This window comes from Salvelinus alpinus, chromosome 13 (assembly GCF_045679555.1).
Source record: "Salvelinus alpinus chromosome 13, SLU_Salpinus.1, whole genome shotgun sequence".
Classification (NCBI taxonomy): domain Eukaryota; kingdom Metazoa; phylum Chordata; class Actinopteri; order Salmoniformes; family Salmonidae; genus Salvelinus; species Salvelinus alpinus.
In genome coordinates, this window is record NC_092098.1 from 12,112,860 (window position 1) to 12,139,113 (window position 26,254).

The 26,254-nt window shown below is 43.0% G+C and overlaps 2 protein-coding genes, 1 long non-coding RNA gene and 2 pseudogenes across 3 annotated transcripts; 2 read left to right on the forward strand and 3 right to left on the reverse strand.

The window, feature by feature from the left end:
* The first annotated feature begins 177 nt into the window (after window positions 1–177).
* On the forward strand, window positions 178–6,070 carry LOC139537089 (delta(14)-sterol reductase TM7SF2-like). The gene is made up of 11 exons (XM_071337982.1): window positions 178–300; window positions 690–757; window positions 903–1,099; window positions 1,201–1,255; window positions 1,592–1,786; window positions 1,899–2,002; window positions 2,107–2,226; window positions 2,426–2,594; window positions 2,709–2,789; window positions 3,314–3,436; window positions 5,154–6,070. Exons 2-11 carry the CDS (start codon window positions 700–702, stop codon window positions 5,312–5,314), a joined length of 1,263 nt encoding a protein of 420 aa, XP_071194083.1. The 5' UTR covers window positions 178–300; window positions 690–699; the 3' UTR covers window positions 5,315–6,070.
* Window positions 6,071–6,140: 70 nt separating this feature from the next.
* On the reverse strand, window positions 6,141–7,002 carry LOC139538029 (zinc finger HIT domain-containing protein 2-like; annotated as a pseudogene).
* LOC139538030 (uncharacterized) lies at window positions 6,905–8,271 on the reverse strand (annotated as a pseudogene).
* Window positions 8,272–9,161: 890 nt separating this feature from the next.
* LOC139537090 (large ribosomal subunit protein mL49-like) lies at window positions 9,162–11,390 on the reverse strand. Its single transcript, XM_071337983.1, has 4 exons — window positions 10,735–11,390; window positions 10,345–10,495; window positions 9,840–9,964; window positions 9,162–9,648 (listed from the first exon to the last, which is right to left on the reverse strand). The coding sequence occupies exons 1-4, from the start codon at window positions 10,843–10,845 to the stop codon at window positions 9,502–9,504; spliced, it is 534 nt and encodes a 177-aa protein (XP_071194084.1). The 5' UTR covers window positions 10,846–11,390; the 3' UTR covers window positions 9,162–9,501.
* Window positions 11,391–12,534: 1,144 nt separating this feature from the next.
* Window positions 12,535–16,047, forward strand: LOC139537091 (uncharacterized). Its single transcript, XR_011667461.1, has 4 exons — window positions 12,535–12,705; window positions 14,348–14,476; window positions 15,576–15,624; window positions 15,760–16,047. It is a non-coding gene; the product is annotated as an uncharacterized lncRNA (long non-coding RNA).
* Window positions 16,048–26,254: the final 10,207 nt, after the last annotated feature.

Sequence of the window (26,254 nt, forward strand, 5' to 3'; positions counted from 1 at the left end):
TCTCACGTCATAAGCAAGAGTCCCGTCTCTAGCAACCAATAAGAGCGATGTAGAGTAAAAAGGTGTACATTAAATTTGACCATCACTTTTCTCGGCCCTATGATATATGTGGTCACCGCCCCAGCGTAAATTTGATTGGTTTAACGCTCCCCTCTCCATGCTCTTCTGATGACCATGGCTTAATCCCATTGGTTTAGAGATGGGTCATGTCAGGGGGGTAGCTTTGGGGCAGTTCCACGCACGCGTTCTTATCGTCGCACTGTACTTGTTGTTTGGCGTGAGTATACATGAGGAATAAAGGTGAGTGACGCTATAAATTATGCGATGTTGGAAAAAAACATTTTAATATTCTTGGTTTACGTCCAACGCAAAAATGTTCTCTTTTGCTGTTATCTATTAATGCGCATGGAATTGTTTTTCTGTGATGTAACCTGTCTATGTTGTAGTATCTGTTCACATTGTGTAATTCAACCGAATCGTATCCTCGTTACGCTAGAGAATAACTATATTGGCAGAGTTATGTTTTTATTTCTCAACATCAACAATAAAGTAGGACATTATAGTAGTCACTATAGTCTATACTAGTCTAGTTCATTCAGAGAATATGAGATAAAGGTCTTTATTGCTGCCTATACACATTTGTCTTGAGCGTGCACTCTACCAGTGTCCTCCTTTTAACATTTTCACAGGAGACAGATAATGAAGTTCAACAAACAAAAATCCCCACAAGCAGAAAAAGAATTTGGGGGGACTTTGGGTGAGTCGAAGTTTGTTTGCTTTATTAAAAAGAAAACACATTTTGCATGTTCAGTTTAAATAGGCATATTGCAATCCCATCTCCCACCCATTTTCTTCTCTACCAACTTCACTTCCTTGGTCTCTCTTCCTCTTCTCCCTTGAAGGTGCCACCTGTATCCCTGTCTTCTTGCCCCTGACGGTACTTTACCTGCTCTGTGTATGTCGCTCCCCTGTGGCCAGCGTGCTCCAGTGGCCCCCTGTCCTGCCCCCCACAGCCCAGCTATGGGACCCCCTGGCCCCTGTTCTCATACTGGGCTGGATGGCCCTTCAGAGCTTCTTTTACCTGCTGCCTATGGGGAAGGTGAGACGAGCTGTTAATTATGAATACCTTTGAGTTCTGGAGTCCTTGTCACGTTGTCATGTGAGGTTCGGCTGATACACATATCTCTGTCTTACCTGCAGGTGTCTGAGGGGATGGTGCTAAAAGATGGCTCGAGACTCAAGTACCCCATAAACGGTATTGTAGGGTTGGCGGGTGCAGAAATAAAGCTTTGAAGTAGTGTGTTCCAATGTGTACAGTTTCAATTTTAGGCAGGTTTGATTTGAGCTGGGTGTGAAGAGTTAATTGGTTATGTTTTCCTTTCATTTACTGCAGGTGTCATTGACCTTGAGCTATGCAGGCCATTAGTCCACAATGATTTATCTTGTTGCAAGCTACTCAGTCCAAACTCAACAATTTTTTTTAATGATTCCTTCTCCCAACTAATTATCTATTGTATCTATCCCTCCCACCTGCTCCCTCGCCCTTTCTAGCTCTGTTTCTATCTTTCTCTATTTCGCTCTCCCTCTACAGGTTTTCATGCCCTTTGCATCACAGCTGTTCTGTTGACATTGTCACTATGGCTGGGGATGCCTCTGGGGTATCTCTTTGAGCTGTTGTTGCCCCTGGCAGTGTGTGCTATTGGGGTGTCATTCATCCTCTCCCTCTACCTCTACATATGCTCCTTCTGGGCCCCTCACCATGCCCTCGCCCAGGGGGGAAACACAGGTAAGGGTGGTGCAGGATTAGAGAAGTAACATAAAATATCAAGTAAACAACATACATCAAAATGTATTAGAGGTTTTCCTGTATAGGCTCACGCCTGCTATATGTCACACAGGAAACCCCCTGTATGATTTCTTTATGGGACGAGAGCTGAACCCACGGATTGGAAGCTTTGATCTGAAATATTTTTGTGAGCTGAGACCAGGTCTGATTGGCTGGGTGAGTGGAAATGGAGCAAGGGTGACTAGATTATATGAAGTAAAATATAATTGTGTTGATATATATATATAAAAATCTGATCGAACATACTCTCTTCCAATTAGGTGGTGATTAACTTTGGGATGCTAATGAAAGAGGTGGAGCTACGGGACTCTGCCTCCCTGGCCATGATACTGGTCAACAGCTTCCAGCTGCTCTACGTGGCGGATGCTCTGTGGAATGAGGTGAGAGGACAGTCCACAGGAATAGCTAGGAAATAACAGTGGTATAGCAGCGGTAACAGAGTGATGCCAATTGAATGTGTTGTGATGTTACACTGCGGATGTATATTGAGCCCTAAAATTCATTTCATTTCTGCAGTGCTGTATGTTTCATTTGACAGTGGAATATATTTTGACTGATGCTCTCTCTGTGATGTTGCAGGAGGCTGTGCTGACCACCATGGACATAGTGCATGATGGCTTTGGGTTTATGTTGGTCTTTGGGGACCTGGCCTGGGTTCCCTTTACGTACAGCCTGCAAGCTGCCTTCCTGGTCATGCACCCACAGTCCCTCAGTCTTCTAGGAGCCACAGCTATAGTCACATTGAATGGTAAATCATGTTTCAAGATGTGGGGTGGGGAAGTGTGCATTCTTCACTTAAAGATTTGTTATATTTGTTTGTCCCCTTATTAATGGAATGTATTTTATCTCTTCTTGTCATTAGGTGCTGGGTATTATATCTTCAGAAAATCAAACTCCCAGAAGAACCAATTCAGACGGGACCCTACGCATCCCAGTGTTGCAAGTCAGTATTCAACTTCTTGATTCGATTTCCTGTCATGGCAACTTACACACGTTTTGAATTAATACACTTTTCTTAAATCAGTTTAACAGTTTTGAGAGGATAGATAGAATTGGGCCATCTCTCTGATGACATCTTTATTACTGGCTGTTTCAAATTTTGTTTTCCATAATGGAACAAAGTGCATAATGAATACAGTGGACGGTAGGAGGCACCACAGAGTAGAATCTGGCCCCAACAGAAAGAGCAGTCGGAGTGTGAATAATTTGCAGTCTGATCTCTCTCAAATGGGGCGGCACACCGCTACCGCCTAGTGGTTAGAGTGTTGGACTAGTAACCGAAAGGTTGCCAGATCGAATCCCCGAGCTGACAAGGTGAAAAGCTGTCGTTGAACAAGGAAGTTAAACCCACTGTTCCTAGGCAGTCATTGAAAATTTGAATTTGTTCTTAACTGACTTGCCTAGTTAAATAAAGGTAACGCCACGTCCAAAACGAAATAAAAATATAATCTTCCCCCGTGCCTGTAGACCTGGAGACTATTGCCACAGCAACTGGGAAGCGCCTTTTGGTGTCTGGCTGGTGGGGCCTCGTACGCCATCCTAACTACCTAGGAGACCTTCTCATGGCCCTGGCATGGTCTCTGCCGTGTGGTAAGTAGAGCTCAAATAGACCCTCTCTGCATCCAGCCGGCACGTGTCCATAACCAGTGGCTGTACCTGAACAGTGCTACTGACTACACAGTGCCTTCGAAAAGTATTCAGACCCCTTGACTTTTTCCTCATTTTGTTACATTGCAGCCTTATTCTAAAATGGATAAAAAAATATTATCATTGATCTACATACAATACCCCATAATGACAAAGCAAAAACAGTTTTTTGACATTTTGGTAAATTTTTTACAACTAACAAAACTGATATCTTATTTACATAGGAATTCAGACCCTTTAATCAGTACTTTGTTGAAGAACCTTTGGCAGTAATTATAGCCTCGAGTCTTCTTGGGTATGACGCTACAAGCTTGGCACACCTATATTTAGGGAGTTTCTCCCATTCTTCTCTGCAGATCCTCTCAAGCTTTGTCAGGTTGGATGGGGAGCGTCACTGCACAGCTATTTTCAGGTCTCTCCAGACATGTTCGATCTGGTTCAGGTCCGGGCTCTGGCTGGGCCACCCAAGGACATTCAAAGACTTGTCCCAAAGCCACTCCGGCATTGTCTTGGCTGTGTGCTTAGGGTCGTTGTCCTGTTGGAAGGTGAATCTTCGCCCCCCCCCCCAGTCGGAGGTCCTGAGTGCTCTGGAGCAGGTTTTCATCAAGGCTCTCTCTGTACTTTGCTCCGTTCATCTTTCCCTCGATCCTGACTAGTCTTCCAGTCCCTGCCGCTGATAAACATCCCCACAGCATGATACTGCCACCACCATGCTTCACTGTAGGGATGGTGCCAGTTTTCCTCCAGACATGACGCTTGTCATTCAGGCCAAAGAGTTCAATCTTGGTTTCATCAGACCAGAGAATCTTGTTTCTCATGTTTTGAGAGTCTTTATGTGCCTTTTGGCAAACTCCACACGAGGTGTCGTGTGCCTTTGACTGAGGAATGGCTTCCGTCTGGCCACTCATAAATCATAAAGGCATGATTGATGGAGTGCTGCAGAGATGGTTGTCTTTCTGGAAGGTTCTTCAATCTCCACATAGGAACTCTAGAGCTCTGTCAGAGTGACCATTGGGTTCTTGGTTACCTCCTTGACCAATGCACTTCTCCCCCCATTCCTAATTTTTGCCGTGTGGCCAGCTCTAGGAAGTCTTGGTGGTTCCAAACTTTTTCCATTGAAATGATGGAGGCCACTGTGTTCTTGGAGACCTTCAATGCTGCAGAAATGTTTAGGTACCCTTCCCCAGATCTGTGCCTCGACACAATCCTATCTCTGAGCTCTACGGACAATTCCTTTGACCTCATGGCTTGGTTTTTGCTCTGACATGCACTGTCAACTGTGGGACCTTATAAAGACAGGTGTGTGCCTTTCCAAATCATGTCAAATCAATAGAATTTACCACATGTGGACTCCCAAGTTGAAACATCAAGGATGATCAATGGAAACAGGATGCACGTGAGCTCAATTTGAGTCTCGTAGCAAAGGGTCTGAATACTTATGTAAATAAGGTATCTGTTTAATATTTTTAATACATTTGCAAAAATGTCTAAACCTGTTTTTGCTTTGTTATTATGGGGCATTGTGTGTAGATTGCTGAGGATAAAAATAAAAAATAAATCTATTTTAGAATACGGCTGTAACGTACCAAAATGTCAAGGGGTCTGAATACTTTCTGAAGGCACTGTATTCTGATCTCATGTACTGTATGTCTTGTTCCAGGATTCAACCATCTTCTACCTTACTTTTATGTTGTGTACTTCACTGTCCTGTTGATTCACCGAGAGGCCCGTGACGAGAGGCACTGCAGGGCCAAGTATGGCCTGGCATGGGACAGCTACTGCAGGCGCGTGCCCTACAGGATCTTCCCCTATATCTACTGAGCTAAGCTCGACCGAAGCAGTCAGGGCAGAGCCGGGGCCCGGGAGCATGCAAGGGATATACACTGCATCTGATAGCCAGCTGTGTTGTATAAAGTGCACTTTCTGAACCTCAACAGACTAGACTGAACAAATACTACTGAAATACTGTCTTTTCACTGTCATAATGAATATGTACTTTATACGTGATGACTGTGGAGGAAATGGCACTTCTGACTCTATATAAACTGTCCAGACAAGCTGACAGTTTGGCCCAGCAGCTTTACCAGTTGTTCACAGTAGTGATGTCTTTCTAGTGAGTCTCAAGCATGATCAATCTTGAGCATTAGCTTTCATACTGATCTTTCCATTCTTCCTCAAGATTGGACACTATGGGCTGGTTTCCCAGACACAAATTAAGCCTAGTCCTGGACTAAAAAGCATGCTCAATGGGTAATCTCCATTTTAAAGTGCATTTTAGCCCAGGAGTAGGCTTAATCTCTGTCCAGGAAACGAGCCCTACACTTTATTTCAAATGAGTCACATGTCAGTAACTGTGGTGTATTAGCACTGATCTGAAAGATATTCAAATGATCAGGAAAATGTATGCATGTATTGAAATGGTCATGTTGGATGATATTTGGATAGTGACAGAGTGTTAGCCTGTTTCTTTAATATTTCAAAACTGAAATTGAAGCCTTAACTTTATTGCATAACTTTGTTGTGAATTTTTACAACAAAAAACCCCCAATAAACAATAGTAATTGCAGTCAGAATAAATGTTTACAAAATTGTGTACAAACAAATAATACCAGACTGGCCCTGAATTTGAATTGAAAATAAGATGGGTAAACATGAGTCTCTTTATTAACTGTTATAGAATACTAAAACATTCTCAATCAACACATCCTTCACTTTTCTTTCGTTCTTCCAGCGTTCTTCAACTCTTCTCCAAAGCACTCATCTCATCCTCCCTCTTCCTGTGCTCTCTCCATAACTCAGCAGCCAGTCTTCTCACCTCCTGGGTATTGTCAGACCCCCAAGCTTGAAAGAACTCAGATTTATTCCCAGCCAGGAAATACTTATTTCTCATATCCCCTTCGGGCAGAGTTGCACTGGCCTGGGATAGCACTGTACGGAGTTGTCTCAAAGCTGCCAAGCAGTATCCAACATCATTCTGCTTACTTCTCCCAGTCAGAATATGAGCCACGGATTCCACAGCTCTGGCTGGGGCGCTGGGGTCCTCTCGGTCAAAATAACCCCCTGGACAAAATGGCTGCCTCCCCTCCCTGAAGGGCCCCCCGAAAGGAGCTGAACACCCTGCCTGAGCTCAGAGCCTCAGACACAGTCAGAACCATCTGGCAGAACTCCTGAGTTAGGTCTGACTCGATGTCACCATTGATCAGGCATAGGGCGAAGGTGTTGCCAAACAGAGCATTGATCAAGCCATTGCAACAAGAGGGGATGGATGGATGGGAAGACCAGGAGCTCAGTGGGATTTTGTCATTGACTGGAGGCACATTAGAGGTTGGTTTTGTCCCCTTGGCCTTCCTCACCTCCTTTCTGTGTTTACCCTTTCTCTGTCCCTGCTCTTTCACTGATTTACCCACACTCTCAAGTCCTTCCCCAGAATCCTTGACTTCGATATCCGCGATGACCACAATTTGACTTTTAGACTCTCTTTCTTCACAACTGGATGAACATGCCCCTTCTGTCCTTTATCATGTCTTCACTGCTTCTCTTGTACTGCTCCCTTCCTGTCCTGCGGTATCATCTCCTCTTCCAGTAGCTCCATCTGGGCTTTTCCCCCTCCTTGTGCTGCTCCCACTAGGGTTTCGACAGGGGGACCAGAGCACCTACAGCCCCACCCTTCACCAGATTCCTAAACTTCTCCTCCTGGCTGCTCAACAGGTCCCACAGTGCCTCTTCAGAGAAAGCATCGATATTCAGCCCGGAGAGCCTGTCAGAAAGTCCAGCTCCTCACTGTCTTCAAACCCCTTCTCCATGTACTCCAATATTTGCAGCGACCACCTGCACTGCTTCTTCATCCTCGTCTCCTAACTATTTGAGTTTGGTTCAAATGTTTTTAATCTCCTCCACACTCACTTCTCTAGATGACTGAATTTCTGCTAACCTGGAGAGGAGCTCTATAACCTGTGCGCTTTCCTTTGTCTCCTCACTACCTCCCATTTTCTCCTCAACAGCCTTTAAAACATTCTCCATCCCTCCCTCTGTCCCATGTTTCAGCCTAAGCAGAATATCCTGCATCTTCTTCCTCCCCCCACTCTCCGTATCTCCCATGTGTTCAGCTTCTGTAAAACAAATTCCTTATAGAATTCCTCTGAGCACACGGAATGATTTGTAGTGCGGTAGTATTCCAGTCCACAGTATCGTGGACAGGTATAGCAAGAGGGTTTGGATAAGCACAGCCTGCACACTTTGCTTTGTGGTATCTGTATGATCAGCATCTCCATTCTCTTTCCCTGCAGCTGGTGTCAGAAAATCACTGTTATTGGTGATTACTCTGGCAGGAAGTTCGATTCCACCTCTAGTGATAGTATCAGACTCCATGTCAGTCCATTCGGCGCTGATCCCTTGGTCCAATGTCAGTCAGTAATTTCCTCACAGATGGAGGGATTCTCTAAGTATTGGATTCATTATTTTGGGTGGGCAAATGAGTTTCTAATTCTGATTGCATGCGGATGTAATAATGTTGAGTGAAATGATGAACGTCCAATTTGCCTGGAAGGAAAGATATTTTTGCATCCGAGTTCACTCACAGCATTCAATGTGAGAGAACTTGGTTCACTTGGGCCGTACCATAAGTATCAGTACATCGTCAGACACATGCAAATTCCGATATGGTACAGTAATTCTAATTAGCTCGGCGTTTTATCAACCTCAAACTGTCAAGGAATTAAAAGTGTGAGACTTAACTTTGGAAAAACTCCTACCCTAAATGGTTTCTGAGTTTGTCGCATATACGTCGTAAAACGATCGCAAAAGCAACTAACCCGCGGACATGGAAGCTGGATTATGAAATGGGGTGCGTTTCAGTCACAGGCTGTGTTTCCATTAACTTGTCCAGTGACTTTTGTCGACATTTAGAAAGTTCGCATAGAAAAAAGATACGGTAATTGCCTGCTAGGGTGCGTTTCCATTCAACTATCTTGGGTTGATAAACTGCTGGATGTAATGACGTTACACCTATATAAAAGTTTTTTTCTCGCAAAAACCTAGTTTCGAATGACAAGTGTTTCCATCACCCATTTAGGAAAATTTCCCATTACTAAGTTGGCGCCAGCGTGTATGCCCTCACACCTATATTTCATGTCTCTGGTAGCCCACCTAAACCAGCATGGATAGAATGTGATAATTGACTAATATTTGCCCTATTTTAATAGTTTATGTCGCCACGAGTCCACTCTATGGTAAAACGTGCACTCCTGTAGATCTTAAATAATTGCATGGTAACTTTTCAGCCAACCCGAAAAGGCCAAGCAATTCAGGCATTCTTGAAAGTCAGGATATTTTTCTTGAAAGCATTAGGCATTTTTAATTAAATGTAGAGTTGAGTTTATAGTGATGACATCACGTGCTCCACGTACCTTCAAATGTAGTCAATAATTACTTTTCATCATTTGTCGCAATAAGAAAGTTATCGATCTTCAGAAAACTATTTGCAGTTTCCATGAGCATTGCAAGGATTGTTTGCTTTTGGCGAATAAACCTGTGCCAATGGAAACCTGTCTACATAAACATCACAGCATCGTTCGAGATACTTCCCTCAAGTATACTTCCTATATGAAAAATGTATAATACACCAAATAGTAAATTAATTTGTCAGTATTGACTACACCACTAAAACAGGTAATGGTGATATTATTTTATAGCAATACAACTCATGAATCAAACTTACAACTGATATTGTTCCTGTGGATATCAAATAAAAATAGAGTAAGTGGGTAAAGCAGCCCCCCCCCCCACCCATAGGAAAGGGCCATTTAATAATTCAACTTTCAAGTATGTTTATCAGCTGAGCGTAAGGTATTCCATACAAATATAATTGACAGAGCACATCTACAAACAACTGTCTCTTAATTATCTATTCTATTTCAATACAGGATGCATTTCAAATTGTTGGGTTTCATGTAGAAAAGTATGCACTCTTTCTCTGACAACTCTTCTGCAACAGTTTATCAGCGGTTCAGTTAGAATCCCTTCTCCACCAGCCACTCCTTCAGCTCTGTATCAAAGTGACCTTTGACCCGAAGTGTCATGGTCACCTCATTGACCTGTGTTGGCAGGTCTTTGCCAGTAAGCTGTTGCAGGTACTCCTTAACATCCTTCTCAAGAGCCTGACAGGAGAAAGTAGCACCATTAATTAGGAGGAAACAATTGCATATTGACAGGAAAACATAATTCAACCCAGGGTTTGCTAGATAAATAAAGCTCTTATACTTCGTCAGTCATCCATATTGATTTGCAATTCCGCCAATGTTACAAAAATGTCTTGACAGAAGAACCATAGAAATTCTGTCTCGCTCACCCAGATGTCCCCTTCAACCTTGCGTACTAGGGTTGTCTTGCGGCTGCCATGGGTGAGGTCTGTGTAGACAGGAACATTGTGCATTCGGGAGCGACGGATCATGTATGGCAAAGCAGGAGGCACCTCTATAAAATGTTGGGTTAAAGGGGGTGAGGAAAAGATGGAAAAACATTTGAGGTTAACCGTAAATAGCACCTGATAAATCGTGATCAAAGATTAACCTAGTTCCATTACATTACACATAAGAGTCATTGGACAAAGGCGTTTTCTGTATAAGGGGGGTTTTGTTAATAAGAGCCCCGACGCTCGGTCTGAACATTAACATGAATCAGTAGCGGTATGGTCTTGGAAGCATAAGGACCCTGTCTTTCATATCACCGAAAAATATACTGTCGGCTGCAACTGGCCATATTTGCACGTTTACAGCGCTTGTTTACGGAAAACAGACGGAAGACAGTTGAATACCGATGCTAATTAGCTATCAATCAACGGTGTCAAGCTTTACCTGATGGAGGAGTCCAGCCAGATGGGGAAGGACCGTCATGTTTAGGGGGAATGGGCACTCGTGAAGGTGGGATCAGTCGTTCCACAAATTTGTATTCTTCTGTAGATTGTAATATCCCAATATTTGCTTCTCCAACTGAGCTACACAATGTCTGTTTTTGAAGGGGAAGAGACAGGGAGAAATGTATTCCTGCATACCCATGATAACTCATTAATGGAAAAAAACAATCCATCCCAATTCCACACATTACGTATTGCTTGACATTGACACGAGCTAGCTAGTATCCTTGTTTTCATGCTAGCTAACGTTTGTTACTTCGATTTGACCAACATTTCGGCCATGTAAATATATATTTTTTATGAATATATTGACATCAAATAGCCAACTCACTCGTAATCGTATCGTAGTATTTGGAATCCTTGTCGTGTGGTCGTAAAGATTTAAACTTGCCCTAAATCCTCTGCATAACATCGCGGATCTGTGTATGAAGGGGAGCGACATGTTTCTTTAGACCACCACACGTGGGCGGGATCAGAGAATACAACGTCATAGGTATGCGCAGTTAAATACGTCCTTTTCATTCATAAACTGTGTTGGAATATTTTAGTTATTTAAATTTTTACCCCCTTTTCTCCCCAATTTCGTGGTATCCAATTGTTAGTAGTTACTATCTTGTCTCATCGCTACAACTCCCGTACGGGCTCGGGAGAGACGAAGGTCGAAAGCCATGCGTCCTCCGAAACACAACCCAACCAAGCCGCACTGCTTCTTAACACAGCGCGCATCCAACCCGGAAGCCAGCCGCACCAATGTGTCGGAGGAAACACCGTGCACCTGGCGACCTGGTTAGCGCGGACTGCGCCCGGCCCGCCACAGGGGTCGCTAGTGCGCGATGAGACAAGGATATCCCTACCGGCCAAACCCTCCCTAACCCGGACGACGCTAGGCCAATTGTGCGTCGCCCCACGGACCTCCCGGTCGCGGCCGGCTGCGACAGAGCCTGGGCGCGAACCAAGAGTCTCTGGTGGCACAGCTAGCACTGCGATCGAATACTCATACTAACAGTACTATTTGTGACGGAAATTGAGTATATAGTATGCTTATTGGTCAAAGTATGGATATAGTTAGTATACCACAAGTTATCGGAGTCCAACGAGAGCAGATATGAATTCGTTGCTTTAACTAATTATGACAAATGTTAAGAAAATGTTGAACAATGTAATAAAGTGAATTACGTTACACGTTATGTTGGCTGACAATTTGTAAGGTACGCTATCCTTAGGAACCACATAGCATATCATTACAGCAGTATGTACCGGGTATGTTAGCTACCTACTGTAACGTTAGTTGGCTACTAGTACATCGAACTTGCCAGTGTATTTACTTTAAGCTATCTAACTAACTACCCAACATTGATTGACTTGATTATTGTCATTCATAGGAACAACCGATGAATTTACAAACGCTCAACACCGGTTGGATGTGGTAGGCTGTCATTGTAAATAACAATTTGTTCTTAACTGACTTGCCTAGTTAAATAAAAATACATGTAAAAAAACAAAATGTGGCCTGCATCAGTAAAAGTTGGCAAAAAAAATCGAGCAACACAGTTACAGTCACCAATGCTCTGGATAAACTGCCTAACCAGCTCTGCTAGGGCGATTAAAATGATCAGAGTGAAGTATTCTCTTATTTTTGTTTGGAAGTAGCTAGCCAGTTAGCTTGGGTGCTTGACTGCCATTGTGAGGTCAGAATGCTTGGAACAACCCTACTCCTCGGCCAGAGCGTCCAGTGTGCGCTCTGAACACTCGAGAGCGAAACGCTTTGAATTTATGAACTAGCACACTCTGGCACTCCAGGTTGAATTTACAAGTAGGTTGCATAGCAACAGCATCAACTTCCGGTAGACAGGCAAAGCGCTAGTATGCTCAACTGAAAGGATACCGTTCGTTTACAGTATACTAAAATTAACTTATAGTAGTATATACTCTTTAATAGTGTACAGTATGTTAGTATGGGTATTTGAACACAGCTTTAGTCAAGACCATAGAGATAGAGGACTCATCTTTGTATCTGTGCCACTATAGCGTCTGTGACAGCAATTGAGGCTATCTTCATTTTAAAGTTGTTAATTTTCCTCTTCACGATTGGCTCATCCCTCCTTATGACCCAGTTGGACATGACTCCGTCGTTGTCACCAGGAGGGATCAGCCAATGAAGTTGGAAGTCCCACCCAGTTGACTACATTAAAATCTGTCTGTGTTAAAATGGTGGATGCCCTCAATGGTGCTTGCTGCCCGTGCTAATATGGCCTTTTGGTCCAGATGACAGGTGGCACGCTTGCTGACCTGCGACTTTTTGGTGAGATATAAAATACATTTAAACTCTGTGTTGTAACATACACTACATGACCGAAAGTATGTGGACACCTGCTTGTCAAACATCTCATTCCAAAATCATGGACTTTAACATGGAGTTGGTCCCTCCTTTGCTGCTATAGCAGCCTCCACTCTTCTTGTATCCTGTGCACGTGACAAATACACTTTGATTTGACTAGCCAGAGTCTCTTGATATTTCCTGTCGACTTAAATGTCAACAAGGACAACTTCTTAATAGGCGATATTTAAAATATCATGAAACTTGAGTCCCTTTGTTATTAGTACACTGTACAAAGTATGTGGACACCCCTTCAAATGAGTGGATTGAGCTATTTCAGTCACACTGGCAGTAGAATGGCCTTACTGAAGAGCTCAGTGACTTTCAACGTGGCACCGTCATAGGCTGCCACCTTTCCAACAAGTCAGTTCATCAAATTTCTGCCCTGCCAGAGCTGCCACAGTCAACTGTAAGTGCTGTTATTGTGAAGTGGAAACGTCTAGGAGCAACAACGGCTTACCTGGGACCACCGAAGCGCATAGCGCATAAAAATCGTCTGTCATCGTTTGCAACCCTCACTACGGAGTTCCAAACTGCCTCTGGAAGCAAGGTCAGCACAATAACTATTAGTCGGGAGCTTCATGAAATTGGTTTCCATGGCAGAGTAGCCGCACACAAGCCTAAGATCACCATGCACAATGCCAAGTGTCGGCTGGAGTGGTGTAAAGCTCGCCGCCATTGGACTCTGGAGTAGAGGAAACGCGTTCTCTGGAGTGATGAATCACTCTTCACCTTCTGGCAGTCTGACGGACTAATCTGGGTTTGGAGGATGCCAGGAGAACACTACCTGCACCAATGCATAGTGCCAACTGTACAGTTTGGAGGAGGAATAATGGTCTGGGGCTGTTTTTCATGGTTCAGCCTAAGCCCCTTAATTCCAGTGAAAGGAAATCTTATGCTACAGCATACAATGACATTCTAGAAGATTTTGTGCTTCCAACTTTGTGGCGACAGTTTGGGGAAGGCCCTTTCCTGTTTCAGCATGACAATGCCCCCCATGAACAAAGCGAGGTCCATACAGAAATGGTTTGTCGAGATCGGTGTGGAAGAACTTGACTGGCCTGCACAGAGCCCTGACCTCAACCCCATCGAACACCTTTGTGATAAATTGGAATGCCGACTGCGAGCCAGGCCTAATCACCCAACATCAGTGCCCAACCTCACTAATGCTCTTGTGGCTGAATGGAAGCAAGTCCCCGCAGCAATGTTCCAACATCTATTTGGAAGTCTTCCCAGAAGAGTGGAGGCTGTTATAGCAGCATGAATGAGATGTTAGACGAGCATGTGTCCACATACTTTTGCTTTTGTAGTGTAACTTATTACTTCAATATGATGGTTACTATATCAATATTTAGAATAATACATTTTACAGACATAAAAGATCCCATCGTGTCGAACGAACAAATGGTCTGTCGGCATTTATAAAATTGTACCAGCATTTCATGTTTCCATCAGCCCGGTCGCAACTTTTTTCATGCATCACGTAAGTCATCCGCGCTAAATGTTTGGATGGAAAACTGGTTATTGAAAGGTATTCAGCTCTTTATTTTCTTCCCTTCTCCCCAAGGCTCATATTGAGGAATTGGAAGGACTGTCCTGTGATAACCAGGTGGTGTACCCCTGCAGTACAATGCTGTGATCAGCCAGTCTGCACTGGAGTTCAGCACACTTGAGGTTACCCCCGGATTGTTGGGAGGCAAGTAATCAATAATTAAATCTAGTCCTTAATTGAAACAATAACCAAATGGTCACCCCACCTCTATTTTGGTTCAAAGCTGGGGGATGTGCCTGGAGAAATGTAACCACTCTCAAATTCATTGACAGCTATGGACGCAAGGACTGATTATCTACAGTATGATATAAAAATGATAGTTTTAACCATGTTTTGAGGCTATACAGTGTTTATTTACAAACATTGGAATAAAAAAAAGCTTACATTTTGGGTACTGATGGGGTAGGAGTTGAACTATGCTCATGAAGCACTGCAACCTGATCTCAGAGCATTTCGTATTATTCTGTACTTAAATCCAACACTCCATTTAGTATGTTATGTGTTCATTTGTGGATGTTCATCACCCGTTTTGTATGATTTATTTTTTATTTAATCTTTATTTAACTAGGCAAGTCAGTTAAGAACAAATTATTATTTACAATGACAGCCTACCGGTGTTAACTGCCTTGTTCAGGGGCAGAACGACAGATTTTTACCTTGTCAGCTCGAGGATTTGATCCAGCTACCTTTCGGTTACTGGCCCAATACTCTAACCACTTGGCTACCGACGTACGAATTATAAATCTTATTATATGTTACGAATTTGCAAAACGTATTATATGATACAAATTCTAGCTAGATGGCTAACGTTAGCTAGGCTATGGGTTAGTGTTAAGTTTAGTAGTTAGGTTAAAGGGTTTGGCGACCCATCCACCTCGACAAACCACCCTACTTTCGTTTTTGCCTTTAGTAACCATCGATCTTATGTAACCATACTAAATGTAATATATCATACTAATTTGAATGTCCCAGATTTATATTTACTATGTTACATCTAGTCTGAGACCAGGCTGGGCGTTTTATAAGTTATATTTTTCCAGAATCAATGGGTATATGTCATTCATTTAAAAGTTACCCAAAATGATGTAGCAACTAAGAATCTAGCTTTAAACATTCTAGAACATTACCGTAAATATGTGAAATTATTCAGGTCTGAGCCATTTATTTGTGTACCATTATTTCAAGAGATTATTTGGAGGGGCTTACTTTGATTCATCTTTTCCATTTCCTTTTCCTATCCCAGTCCAAGCTCCTTGACCAGAGCATGGAATGTCAGGGGACATACTCCCAAGGTGGGCTTTTGTGTTTAATAGAAATTAAATTAACTACTAAAATGAATGTGGCATATTCAACATGATTTGCACTTCTGGCAAGTTTGCTTTGAAGACGCCACACTTCTGACCCTTTGTTTGTAACCATTCTCACAGGTGGACAAGCAGGAGAAGAATTAAGACTGGTAGGCTAAAACAAAGATCCAATATAACGGGCGCTTTGTGAATGTGGTACCAAAATTAAGCAAGGAGGGACCAAACGCCAACTCATCAAACTATTTCCCCCAAAGCCTGTCTGCTGTGTCTCACCAGTCGAACATTGACATGACCATTCACACTGTGTGAGCAATGGACTTGAACCAAGTTCTGACATTTGGAATTACATTTGGAATTGGGCTGATATTCACTGTGATTAAATTCAATAAAACTCAGTGAGGACAGAAAGTGTACTCTGCACCAATTTGATGGTTCTATTACATTGGGAAAATAGAGCAGTTGTATGACAGGATGTCCTTCTGATCGTGGTTAAGAACCAGTGATGAAATGGACTCTGGCATGAATACAAGGTAGTTCAAATGCACATTCTCAATTTATTTCATGTATTGGACAACGTTTACAAGTCACACTGACAGATGATATGAGAACAGTCTTTGGCCTTATCTCATCCAGTATGCCCTGATCACTCTTATCTGCCAAAGTGATCTTGGATATGACCATGGTTCCATATCCAACAGGGAGGATGGATTATACTTCAGCAGCTTTAAAAAACATATCTGACAGTAGGGCATCATCACATCTTCCTGTGTGATTTCCCCACTGGATCAGATATGACAACATTTCCCCAAGCAGCCAAACCTGAAACAAAAATATTGAGTTATGACTGCACCTCCAACACAAAGGCCATGTTCTTACTCTTAATACTCTCTGTCATGTCTCAAGCTCTGAAAGATAGTCATGTAGGATAGCCATGCTTCACCTGTGCAGTTGTGGTGGATCAGGTATTACTACTACAACACAGGAAAGACAAATACGTTTAGAAATACTGACAGTATTTTGCAGCAGGTACTCACTTGCTGCAAACGCGAATTGTGCAACATTTCCCATAGAGGTTGTCCCACCTTGGCGCATCACCTTTCGGGCAGCTAGGAACACATACAGTGGCTTGCGAAAGTATTCTACCCCCTTAGCATTTTTCCTATTTTGTTGCCTTACAACCTGAAATTAAAATGTATTTTTTCGGGGGTTTGTATCATTTGATTTACACAACATGCCTACCACTTTGAAGATGCAAAATATTTTTTATTGTGAAACAAACAAGAAATAAGACAAAAAAACAGAAAACTTCAGTGTGCATAGCTATTCATCCCCCCAAAGTCAATACTTTGTAGAGCCACCTTTTGTAGCAATTACAGCTGCAAGTCTCTTGGGGTATGTCTCTATAAGCTTGGCACATCTAGCCACTGGGATTTTTGTCCATTCTTCAAGGCAATGCTGCTCCAGCTCCTTCAAGTTGGATGGGTTCCGCTGGTGTACAGCAATCTTTAAGTCATACCACAGATTCTTAATTGGATTGATTGGATTGATTCCAAGACATTTAAATGTTTCCCCTTAAACAATTTGAGTGTTGCTTTAGCAGTATGCTTAGGGTTATTGTCCTGCTGGAAGGTGAACCTCCGTCCCAGTCTCAAATCTCTGGAAGACTAAAACAAGTTTCCCTCAAGAATTTCCCTGTATTTAGCGCCATCCATCATTCCTTCAATTCTGACCAGTTTCCCAGTCCCTGCCGATGAAAAACATCCCCACAGCATGATGCTGCCACCACCATGCTTCACTGTGGGCATGGAGTTCTCAGGGTGATGAGAGGTGTTGGGTTTGCGCCAGACATAGCGTTTTCCTTGATGGCCAAAAAACTCAATTTTAGTCTCATCTGACCAGAGTATCTTCTTCCATAAGTTTGGGGAGTCTCCCACATGCCTTTTGGTAAACACAAAACATGTTTGCTTATTTTTTTCTGGCCACTCTTTCTGGCCACTCCGAGCCCAGCTCTGTGGAGTGTACGGTTTAAAGTGGTCCTATGGACAGATACTCCAATCTCCGCTGTGGAGCTTTGCAGCTCCTTCAGGGTTATCTTTGGTCTCTTTGTTGCCTCTCTGATTAATGCCCTCCTTGCCTGGTCTGTGAGTTTTGGTGGGCGGCCCTCTCTTGGCAGGTTTGCCATATTCTTCCCATTTTTTAGTAATGGATTTAATGGTGCTCCGTGGAATGTTCAAAGTTTTGGATATTTTTTTATAACTCAACCCTGATCTGTACTTCTCCACAACTTTGTCCCTAACCTGTTTGGAGAGGTCCTTGGTCTTCATAGTGCCGCTTGCTTGGTGATACCCCTTGCTTAGTGGTGTTGCAGACTCTGGGGCCTTTCAGAACAGGTGTATATATACTGAGATCATGTGACACTTAGATTGCACACAGGTGGACTTTATTTAACGAATTGTGTGACTTCTGAAGGTAATTGGTTGCACCAGATCTTATTTAGGGTCTTCATAGCAAAGGTGGTGAATACATATGCACGCACCACTTTTCCGTTTTAGAATTTTTTGAAACAAGTTCTTTTTTTTCATTTCACTTCACCAATTTCTACTATTTTGTGTATGTCAATTACATGAAATCCAAATAAAAATCAATTTAAACTACAGGTTGTGTCACGAAGTCGTCAGGGTGGAAATGACCAGACCAAGGTGCAGCGTGGTGAGCGTACATTTCTCTTTATTACGAATGTCGCCAACAAAACAAGAAACAACAACAACAACAACAACAACAACAACAACAACAACAACAACAACAACACGAACGTGAAGCTGACTCGGGCTATACAGGCCACTAACACAGACAACTACCCACAACTAAGGTGGAAAAACAAGCTGCCTAAGTATGATTCCCAATCAGAGACAACGATAGACAGCTGTCCCTGATTGAGAACCATACCCGGCCAAAACATAGAAACAGAAAACATAGAAATAAAGAAACTAGAATGCCCACCCTAGTCACAACCTGGCCTAACCAAAATAGAGAATTAAAGCCTCTCTATGGCCAGGGCGTGACAGGTTGTAATGCACAAAATAGGAAAAACGCCAAGGAGGATGAATACTTTTGCAAGGCACTGTATCCAGCTACTAACAGCAAACCTCCACCCGTGAGTATCTGACAACTCCAGCAGCTCCCAAACATTTGACCCGCAGCCGGTGATACTGGGCCCGGTGGTGCGGATACTGGCTCTGGTGTTGACGTTGCCAAAGTCTATGGACATATCGTTATGCTAGCTTGCTTGATGTGATGATTACTACCAAGCAGCTAACTTGACAAATAACTATAACTGCTCTTTCCTAAAACTTACATTATACCTGCGACAGTTATAGATCCCATTATTCCACGGGCACTGCATGTGTTGTGCTTAAAGATTCAACTGCTGCAACCTCTTGGTTTCGACTAGATCACACAGCCACAAAATAGTTTATATCGTAAAAATGTGTCATTTGTTTAACCCTCCTGTTGTGTTCGTATCATGTTAATTCATTCCGTGTTCCTGGTCCAAAATGCCCGCCCCATTATTGCTGATTTATAAATCCATAATAATGCATATATTATCACCTAATGTTGTGTTAGATCTTTTTATCAACTTAAGTTATCATGAACATTACAAGTTTTCAACTTCTTTTTGATATTTAAGGCCTGTAGGCCTCATTGACCTGACCTCAAACAACTCGTTTTTGAGTTTAGAAAAAGCATAATGTATGGATTATTTAGACTATAACAAATACTCAGATGAAACATATTGTGCTATTTATCACAGACTACTTTGTGTCAAAGTTTAACAAGGACTCTCTCCTCCTCACCAGTGTCATGATCAAAGATATGACCAAGAGCCTCACATACAGTATATTGTTTGGTCATTGTGCCACCACAGAATGAATTGTGAGCAAGGCTTCAACGAGAAAAGTGTTTATATACACTGCTCAAAAAAATAAAGGGAACACTTAAACAACACAATGTAACTCCAAGTCAATCACACTTCTGTGAAATCAAACTGTCCACTTAGGAAGCAACACTGATTGACAATAAATTTCACATGCTGTTGTGCAAATGGAATAGACAACAGGTGGAAATTATAGGCAATTAGCAAGACACCCCCAATAAAGGAGTGGTTCTGCAGGTGGTGACCACAGACCACTTCTCTTCCTATGCTTCCTGGCTGATGTTTTGGTCACTTTGACTGCTGGCGGTGCTTTCACTCTAGTGGTAGCATGAGACGGAGTCTACAACCCACACAAGTGGCTCAGGTAGTGCAGCTCATCCAGGATGGCACATCAATGCGAGCTGTGGCAAGAAGGTTTGCTGTGTCTGTCAGCGTAGTGTCCAGAGCATGGAGGCGCTACCAGGAGACAGGCCAGTGCATCAGGAGACGTGGAGGAGGGCGTAGGAGGGCAACAACCCAGCAGCAGGACCGCTACCTCCGCCTTTGTGCAAGGAGGAGCAGGAGGAGCACTGCCAGAGCCCTGCAAAATGACCTCCAGCAGGCCACAAATGTGCATGTGTCTGCTCTAACGGTCAGAAACAGACTCCATGAGGGTGGTATGAGGGCCCGACGTCCACAGGTGGGGGTTGTGCTTACAGCCCAACACCGTGCAGGACGTTTGGCATTTGCCAGAGAACACCAAGATTGGCAAATTCGCCACTGGCGCCCTGTGCTCTTCACAGATGAAAGCAGGTTCACACTGAGCACATGTGACAGACGTGACAGAGTCTGGAGACGCCGTGGAGAACGTTCTGCTGCCTGCAACATCCTCCAGCATGACCGGTTTGGCGGTGGGTCAGTCATGGTGTGGGGTGGCATTTCTTTGGGGGGCCGCACAGCCCTCCATGTGCTCGCCAGAGGTAGCCTGACTGCCATTAGGTACCGAGATGAGATCCTCAGATCCCTTGTGAGACCATATGCTGGTGCGGTTGGCCCTGGGTTCCTCCTAATGCAAGACAATGCTAGACCTCATGTGGCTGGAGTGTGTCAGCAGTTCCTGCAAGAGGAAGGCATTGATGCTATGGACTGACCCGCCCGTTCCCCAGACCTGAATCCAATTGAGCACATCTGGGACATCATGTCTCGCTCCATCCACCAACGCCACGTTGCACCACAGACTGTCCAGGAGTTGGCGAATGCTTTAGTCCAGGTCTGGGAGGAGATCCCTCAGGAGACCATCCGCCACCTCATCAGGAGCATGCCCAGGCGTTGTAGGGAGGTCATACAGGCACGTGGAGGCCACACACACTACTGAGCCTCATTTTGACTTGTTTTAAGGACATTACATCAAAGTTGGATCAGCCTGTAGTGTGGTTTTCCACTTTAATTTTGAGTGTGACTCCAAATCCAGACCTCCATGGGTTGATAAATTTGATTTCCATTGATCATTTTTGTGTGATTTTGTTGTCAGCACATTCAACTATGTAAAGAAAAAAGTATTTAATAAGAATATTTCATTCATTCAGATCTAGGATGTGTTATTTTAGTGTTCCCTTTATTTTTTTGAGCAGTGTATTATTGAAACAATGTGGCGATTGTTTGTGAGAATGCCGACAGGTGTGGTTCCCGTGGGGGAAAGATTATATTGGGGAAAGGTTCATGTGGGGGTTGCAATGGAAGCCAAGAACGGGAGTGAGGTGTGTGTGTGTGTGTGTGTGTGTGTGTGTGTGTGTGTGTGTGTGCTCAAACACACATGCATGTGCAGGTCTGGGAGAGGAAGTGTGTCCATCTGATGAATGGGAATGTGCCTGAACTCAATTTTATACACTAATTGTAGTCTCACTCATTCATTTATAATGACCTGTCATTTTTGACCAGGAACACCACAGGTGTACAAAAGTTAAATAAAACACCCAAAATGTTATGAAAATCATCAAAATGTATGTTGTGTGTTCAGATGCCCAGTGTGGACAAAGTCATGGAACCTTATGACAATCAGATTAAATGAACTACAGTTTTCAGAGAGAAAATTTGGAAATCGGTCCAATTCGACCGGAACACAGCAGGAGGGTTAATAGGCGGGGTTTATGACTTTGTGGCTGTGGTAAATAGTGACGACCAAACCTCTTCGACCAGAGTTTTGAAACGTTTCTCAAACCGGAAATGGATGCAACCGGTAAAACGGACCCATTTTTCTTCAAGTTTTATGGCGAACTACACACCAAAAATTTGTACGGGGGTGAAACATTTAAAAAAGAAAAAGTCACTTCCAAAAGGGGTCATTGTCCTGTTGAAAAACAAATGATAGTCCCACTAAAAGCAAACCAGATGGGAGGTGTATCGCTGCAGAATGCTGTGGTAGCCATGCTGGTTAAGTGTGTCTTGAATTCTAAATAAATCACTGACAGTGTCACCAGCAAACACCCACACGCCATCACACCTCCTCATCCATGCTTCACAGTGGGAACCACACATGCGGTGATCATCGGTTCATCCACTCTGCGTCTCACAAAGACACACGGCGGCTGGAACTGCAATGAAAGTCTGTCCTTTGGTCTGATGTGTCAAATTTGAGATTTTTGGTTCCAACCGCAGTGTCTTTTTGAGATGCAGAGTAGGTGAACGGATGATCTCCGCATGTGTGGTTCCCACCGTGAAGCACGGGAAGAGGAGGTGTGGGGGTGCTTTGCTGGTGAGACTGTCAGTGATTTATTTAGAATTCAAGGCACACTTAACCAGCATGGATACCACAAGATTCTGCAGCAGTAGGCCATCCCATCTGGTTTGCGCACAGTGGGGCTATCATTTGTTTTTCAACAGGACAATGACGCAACACACCTCCAGGCTGTGTAAAGGCTATTTGACCAAGAAGGAGAGTGATGGAGTGCTGCATCAGATGACCGGCCTACACAATTACCCGACCTCAACCCAATTGAGAGGGTTTGGGATGAGCTGGCCCGCAGAGTGAAGGAAAAGCAGCCAACAAGTGCTCAGAATATGTGGATAACTCAGAATAACTCTTTCAAGACTGTTGGAAAAGCATTCTAGGTGAAGCTTGTTGAGTGAATGCCAAAAGTGTGCAAAGCTGTCATCAAGGCAAAGGCTGGCTATTTTTGCTGAATCTAAAATTGAAAAAATATTTTGATTTGTTTAACACTTTTTTTGCTTACTACATGATTCCATATGTGTTTTTGTCATAGTTTTGATGTCTTCACTATTATTCTACACTTTAGAAAATAGCAAAAATAAAGAAAAATCATTGAATGATTAGGCGTTTCCAAACGTTTTACTGATCAATTTTATGTTATTTTAATGAATAAAAAATGTGTTTTTCTTTCAAAAACAAGGACATTTCTAAGTGACCCTAACCTTTTGAACGGTAGTGTGTATATATATGAGAAATGCCATGTTGGCCGTGGTACAATATAGTAGTAGCTGAAAAACGACATTGTTTTCCAAGTATAACATTTTTTGAAAGCTGCGAACAGGCAACCCTGAATCTACCTTTCCTTGTGCAGCTTTTTTTAGGTGAGTAATGTGACGTCAAAGCAAGTTTTTCTATTTTAATTCCAAAAGTGGACCATATTTATATTAATGTTATTTTAACTTCAATTGAATACTGTGTATTATTACGATTAACACTGATTTGTCGATGCGTATTAGAAACCACGTACTATGCGCTTAATTGTGCAGTTTTTACCACCAGGTGTCAGTCAAGTAGCGTCTTCATTGTCATATACTATTGTTCTAGTTCACTATTTCTATAGAAAATCTCCTGTGTGCACATTGGCAGAAAGTGTGTGTGTGTGTGTGTGTGTGTGTGTGTGTGTGTGTGTGTGTGTGTGTGTGTGTGTGTGTGTGTGTGTGTGTGTGTGTGTGTGTGTGTGTGTGTGTGTGTGTGTGTGTGTGTGTGTGTGTGTGAGAGAGAGAGTCACAGTGTGTGTGTGAGAGAGAGAGTCACAGTGTGTGTGTGAGAGAGAGAGTCACAGTGTGTGTGTGTGTGTGTGTGTGTGTGTGTGTGTGTGTGTGTGTGTGTGTGTGTGTGTGTGTGTGTGTGTGTGTGTGTGTGTGTGTGTGTGTGTGTGTGTGTGTGTGTGTGTGTGTGTGTGAGTCACAGTGTGTGGGTGTGTGTGTGTGTGTGTGTGTCTGTGAGAGAGAGAGTCACAGTGTGTGGGTGTGTATTAAGTGTTGATTCTGTAAGTGCTGATAATATGTATTCATCAGTGTCAGGTAGAGTGCAAAGAGAGAGCATTGTCAGGGTTGAGTGCCAGCTAATTATATAGTGGAACTCAGTCCTACTGTGATATTATGCACCAAAATAGGCACCTAACTCTGCTAGAATGGATGACTAAAATGGACACCTAACTCTGCAAGAGTGGATGACATTGGGCAATTGTAAAACCAGAGACCACCCGGAAACATTTTTAGTTAGCTACTGTTTGAAGGTGGTTCACTGATAATACACTTTGTCTTATATGTGTAAATTGTGTATAAAATCTAAGATATCTGATGTCTTACAGATCTGCTTTTCCTTGATTGAGTAAAATATAAATACATTTTTATAAAAAATATATTTTGCTGTAAATGATGAGGCCATGTGCTTCAGTGCTTTCTAAGATAATTAAATTAAACAAATGTATGTCTCAAGACAGTTTTCTAGACCCAGTCCTTTTTACTTTGTCGTTCTTTTCCTAAATATTTGTTAGCCCTAGGCATAACACTCTGGCCTTTAAGAATTATCCCACTGTCCACAAATGTCAATTCAACGTCTATTCGATGTTGGTTCAACGTAATTTCATTTTAATGATGTGGAAACGACGTAGATTCAACCGGTGTGCCCAGTGGGACGTGTAACACAACAGCACATCCCATTTTCCCCTCTTTCTTTCTCCCCCCTTTCCTTTCTCCTTGATAGCTCAGTCAATAACGACACTTCTATCCACCCCTAGCCCCACCCTGTCCTATCCTCCATCCGTTTCCTTTCAGATTGCAACAGTAACGCTTGCAGATGCCCGTTCCCGTTGCCATGACACCGTGTTTCCCGAAGGTGCTATGTGCTTCAGCGTGAACATCCATGTGTACATTCTTTGTTTGCTTGGGGCTTAAATCCCGTACCACTCTGTTTGCATGGTTAATTTTGTTCTAGTACATTTTTGTCAGAAAGTGTTATAGTATTCTTGAATATTAATCATCATGTGTTTGTGCATCACTCAAAAAATAGAATCTGTAGCATTCTTCACACCACCATGTGGTCCCTATTCCCCAGCTGTTTCAGTGTTATATTTCACAGCTTGACACAGCAGCAAAAAGATGAGACTAAGAGCGAGGGAAGACATGTCTTTAGTTGTTTTCAACTATGTTTGTCATGATTTGCGACACATACAACATGTTCATTTATGGATCTGGGCTCTCTTCAGAATGCATTTTAGGGTGCAAATTGGCCATCAAAACAAAGCAGGTGTGTGTGTTTGAGAGAGAGAGCAATAGAGTGAGAGAGAAATAGAGAGAGAGAGTAACCTTGGAGAGAGAGAAGGGGGGAGGGTATACATTGTGTTAATTCGGTTATACCTTTATTGACATATTAGTGTGCATGTGCCTTTTACTGTGAGATTTAGTAGAAAATAAGCTCCAGTGTAGAAGTCTTGCTTCTTCAACTGTATGTTGCAGATTTGGCTGCAGATTGGGGAAATCTATTTGTGAGTTAGCCATAGCCTTACCGCTGCCCAAAAAAAGGATGATACGCAGATGTTATGCATAGGCTGCGTTTCTTATTCAGAGAGCCAGGCTTGTCTCCAGCCATATGGACTCACTGGGAACATACTACATGACATACGTACATATTCAGTTTACTGAGTCTTGTATCCACCAGTTCAGTCCATTCATCTCACACATGCATGCTCGTAGATTGCATGCAGTCTAAATATAGGCTGTCACGTCATGACAGATCCTCAACTGACACAACCCAAATGGACAGTATTTAATACTCTCGTTTGTCTTTGCAGTCCATGCCCAGTTGTTTAATAATCCCATCCAGACTCCCCTGTCTCGCTCACCCAGCTATCTCCACATCACCCTCTTTTTTCCTAATCCCCAGTATTTCATCACTCTATCCATTTCCCCATCCCTCCTTCCCTTCCAGCTAAGGTGTTTTCTTATTTCTGGCCAGGTATAATTATCTGAAATCTTCTCTAATGTATAATTCATATCTCTCTCCAATGCCCCTCCCTGCTCTCTGACTCTTTACCTTAGCTCGTGGAAATGACTTCCAAATATAGGTGATGGGTTCACTTCTAGAAACCCAAGAATTTTGTAAAGTATTAATTAGCCTCTTTGTCAACTATACATCAGTGGGCGTTACATACCACCAATTACTTGCACTATCCCCTGCATGCGTGGACACACTATGTCTGAGTCCTAACATTGCTTGATGTCTTGCTTACACTTTATAAGGAGGCGAGTACAGTATAGGCACCAAGTAGACATCCTAGTGCATAAACGAACAGAGTATTTTTAATTTGTTCTAGATATTATTGTGTGTGTGTGTGTGTGTGTGTGTGTGTGTGTGTGTGTGTGTGTGTGTGTGTGTGTGTGTGTGTGTGTGTGTGTGTGTGTGTGTGTGTGTGTGTGCGTGTGCGTGCGTGC

Bases quoted from the DNA above. Each gene is read 5' to 3' on its own strand.
- LOC139537090 (XM_071337983.1), bottom strand. From the start codon at position 10,845: ATGTCGCTCCCCTTCATACACAGATCCGCGATGTTATGCAGAGGATTT. The intron at 10,496-10,734 runs GTGAGTTGGCTA...CTTCAAAAACAG, and splicing joins ATACTACGATACGATTACGA to ACATTGTGTAGCTCAGTTGG. The intron at 9,965-10,344 runs GTAAAGCTTGAC...AACATTTTATAG, and splicing joins TGGCTGGACTCCTCCATCAG to AGGTGCCTCCTGCTTTGCCA.
- LOC139537089 (XM_071337982.1), top strand. From the start codon at position 700: ATGAAGTTCAACAAACAAAAATCCCCACAAGCAGAAAAAGAATTTGGG. The intron at 2,595-2,708 runs GTAAATCATGTT...TCTTGTCATTAG, and splicing joins AGCTATAGTCACATTGAATG to GTGCTGGGTATTATATCTTC. The intron at 3,437-5,153 runs GTAAGTAGAGCT...GTCTTGTTCCAG, and splicing joins GGCATGGTCTCTGCCGTGTG to GATTCAACCATCTTCTACCT.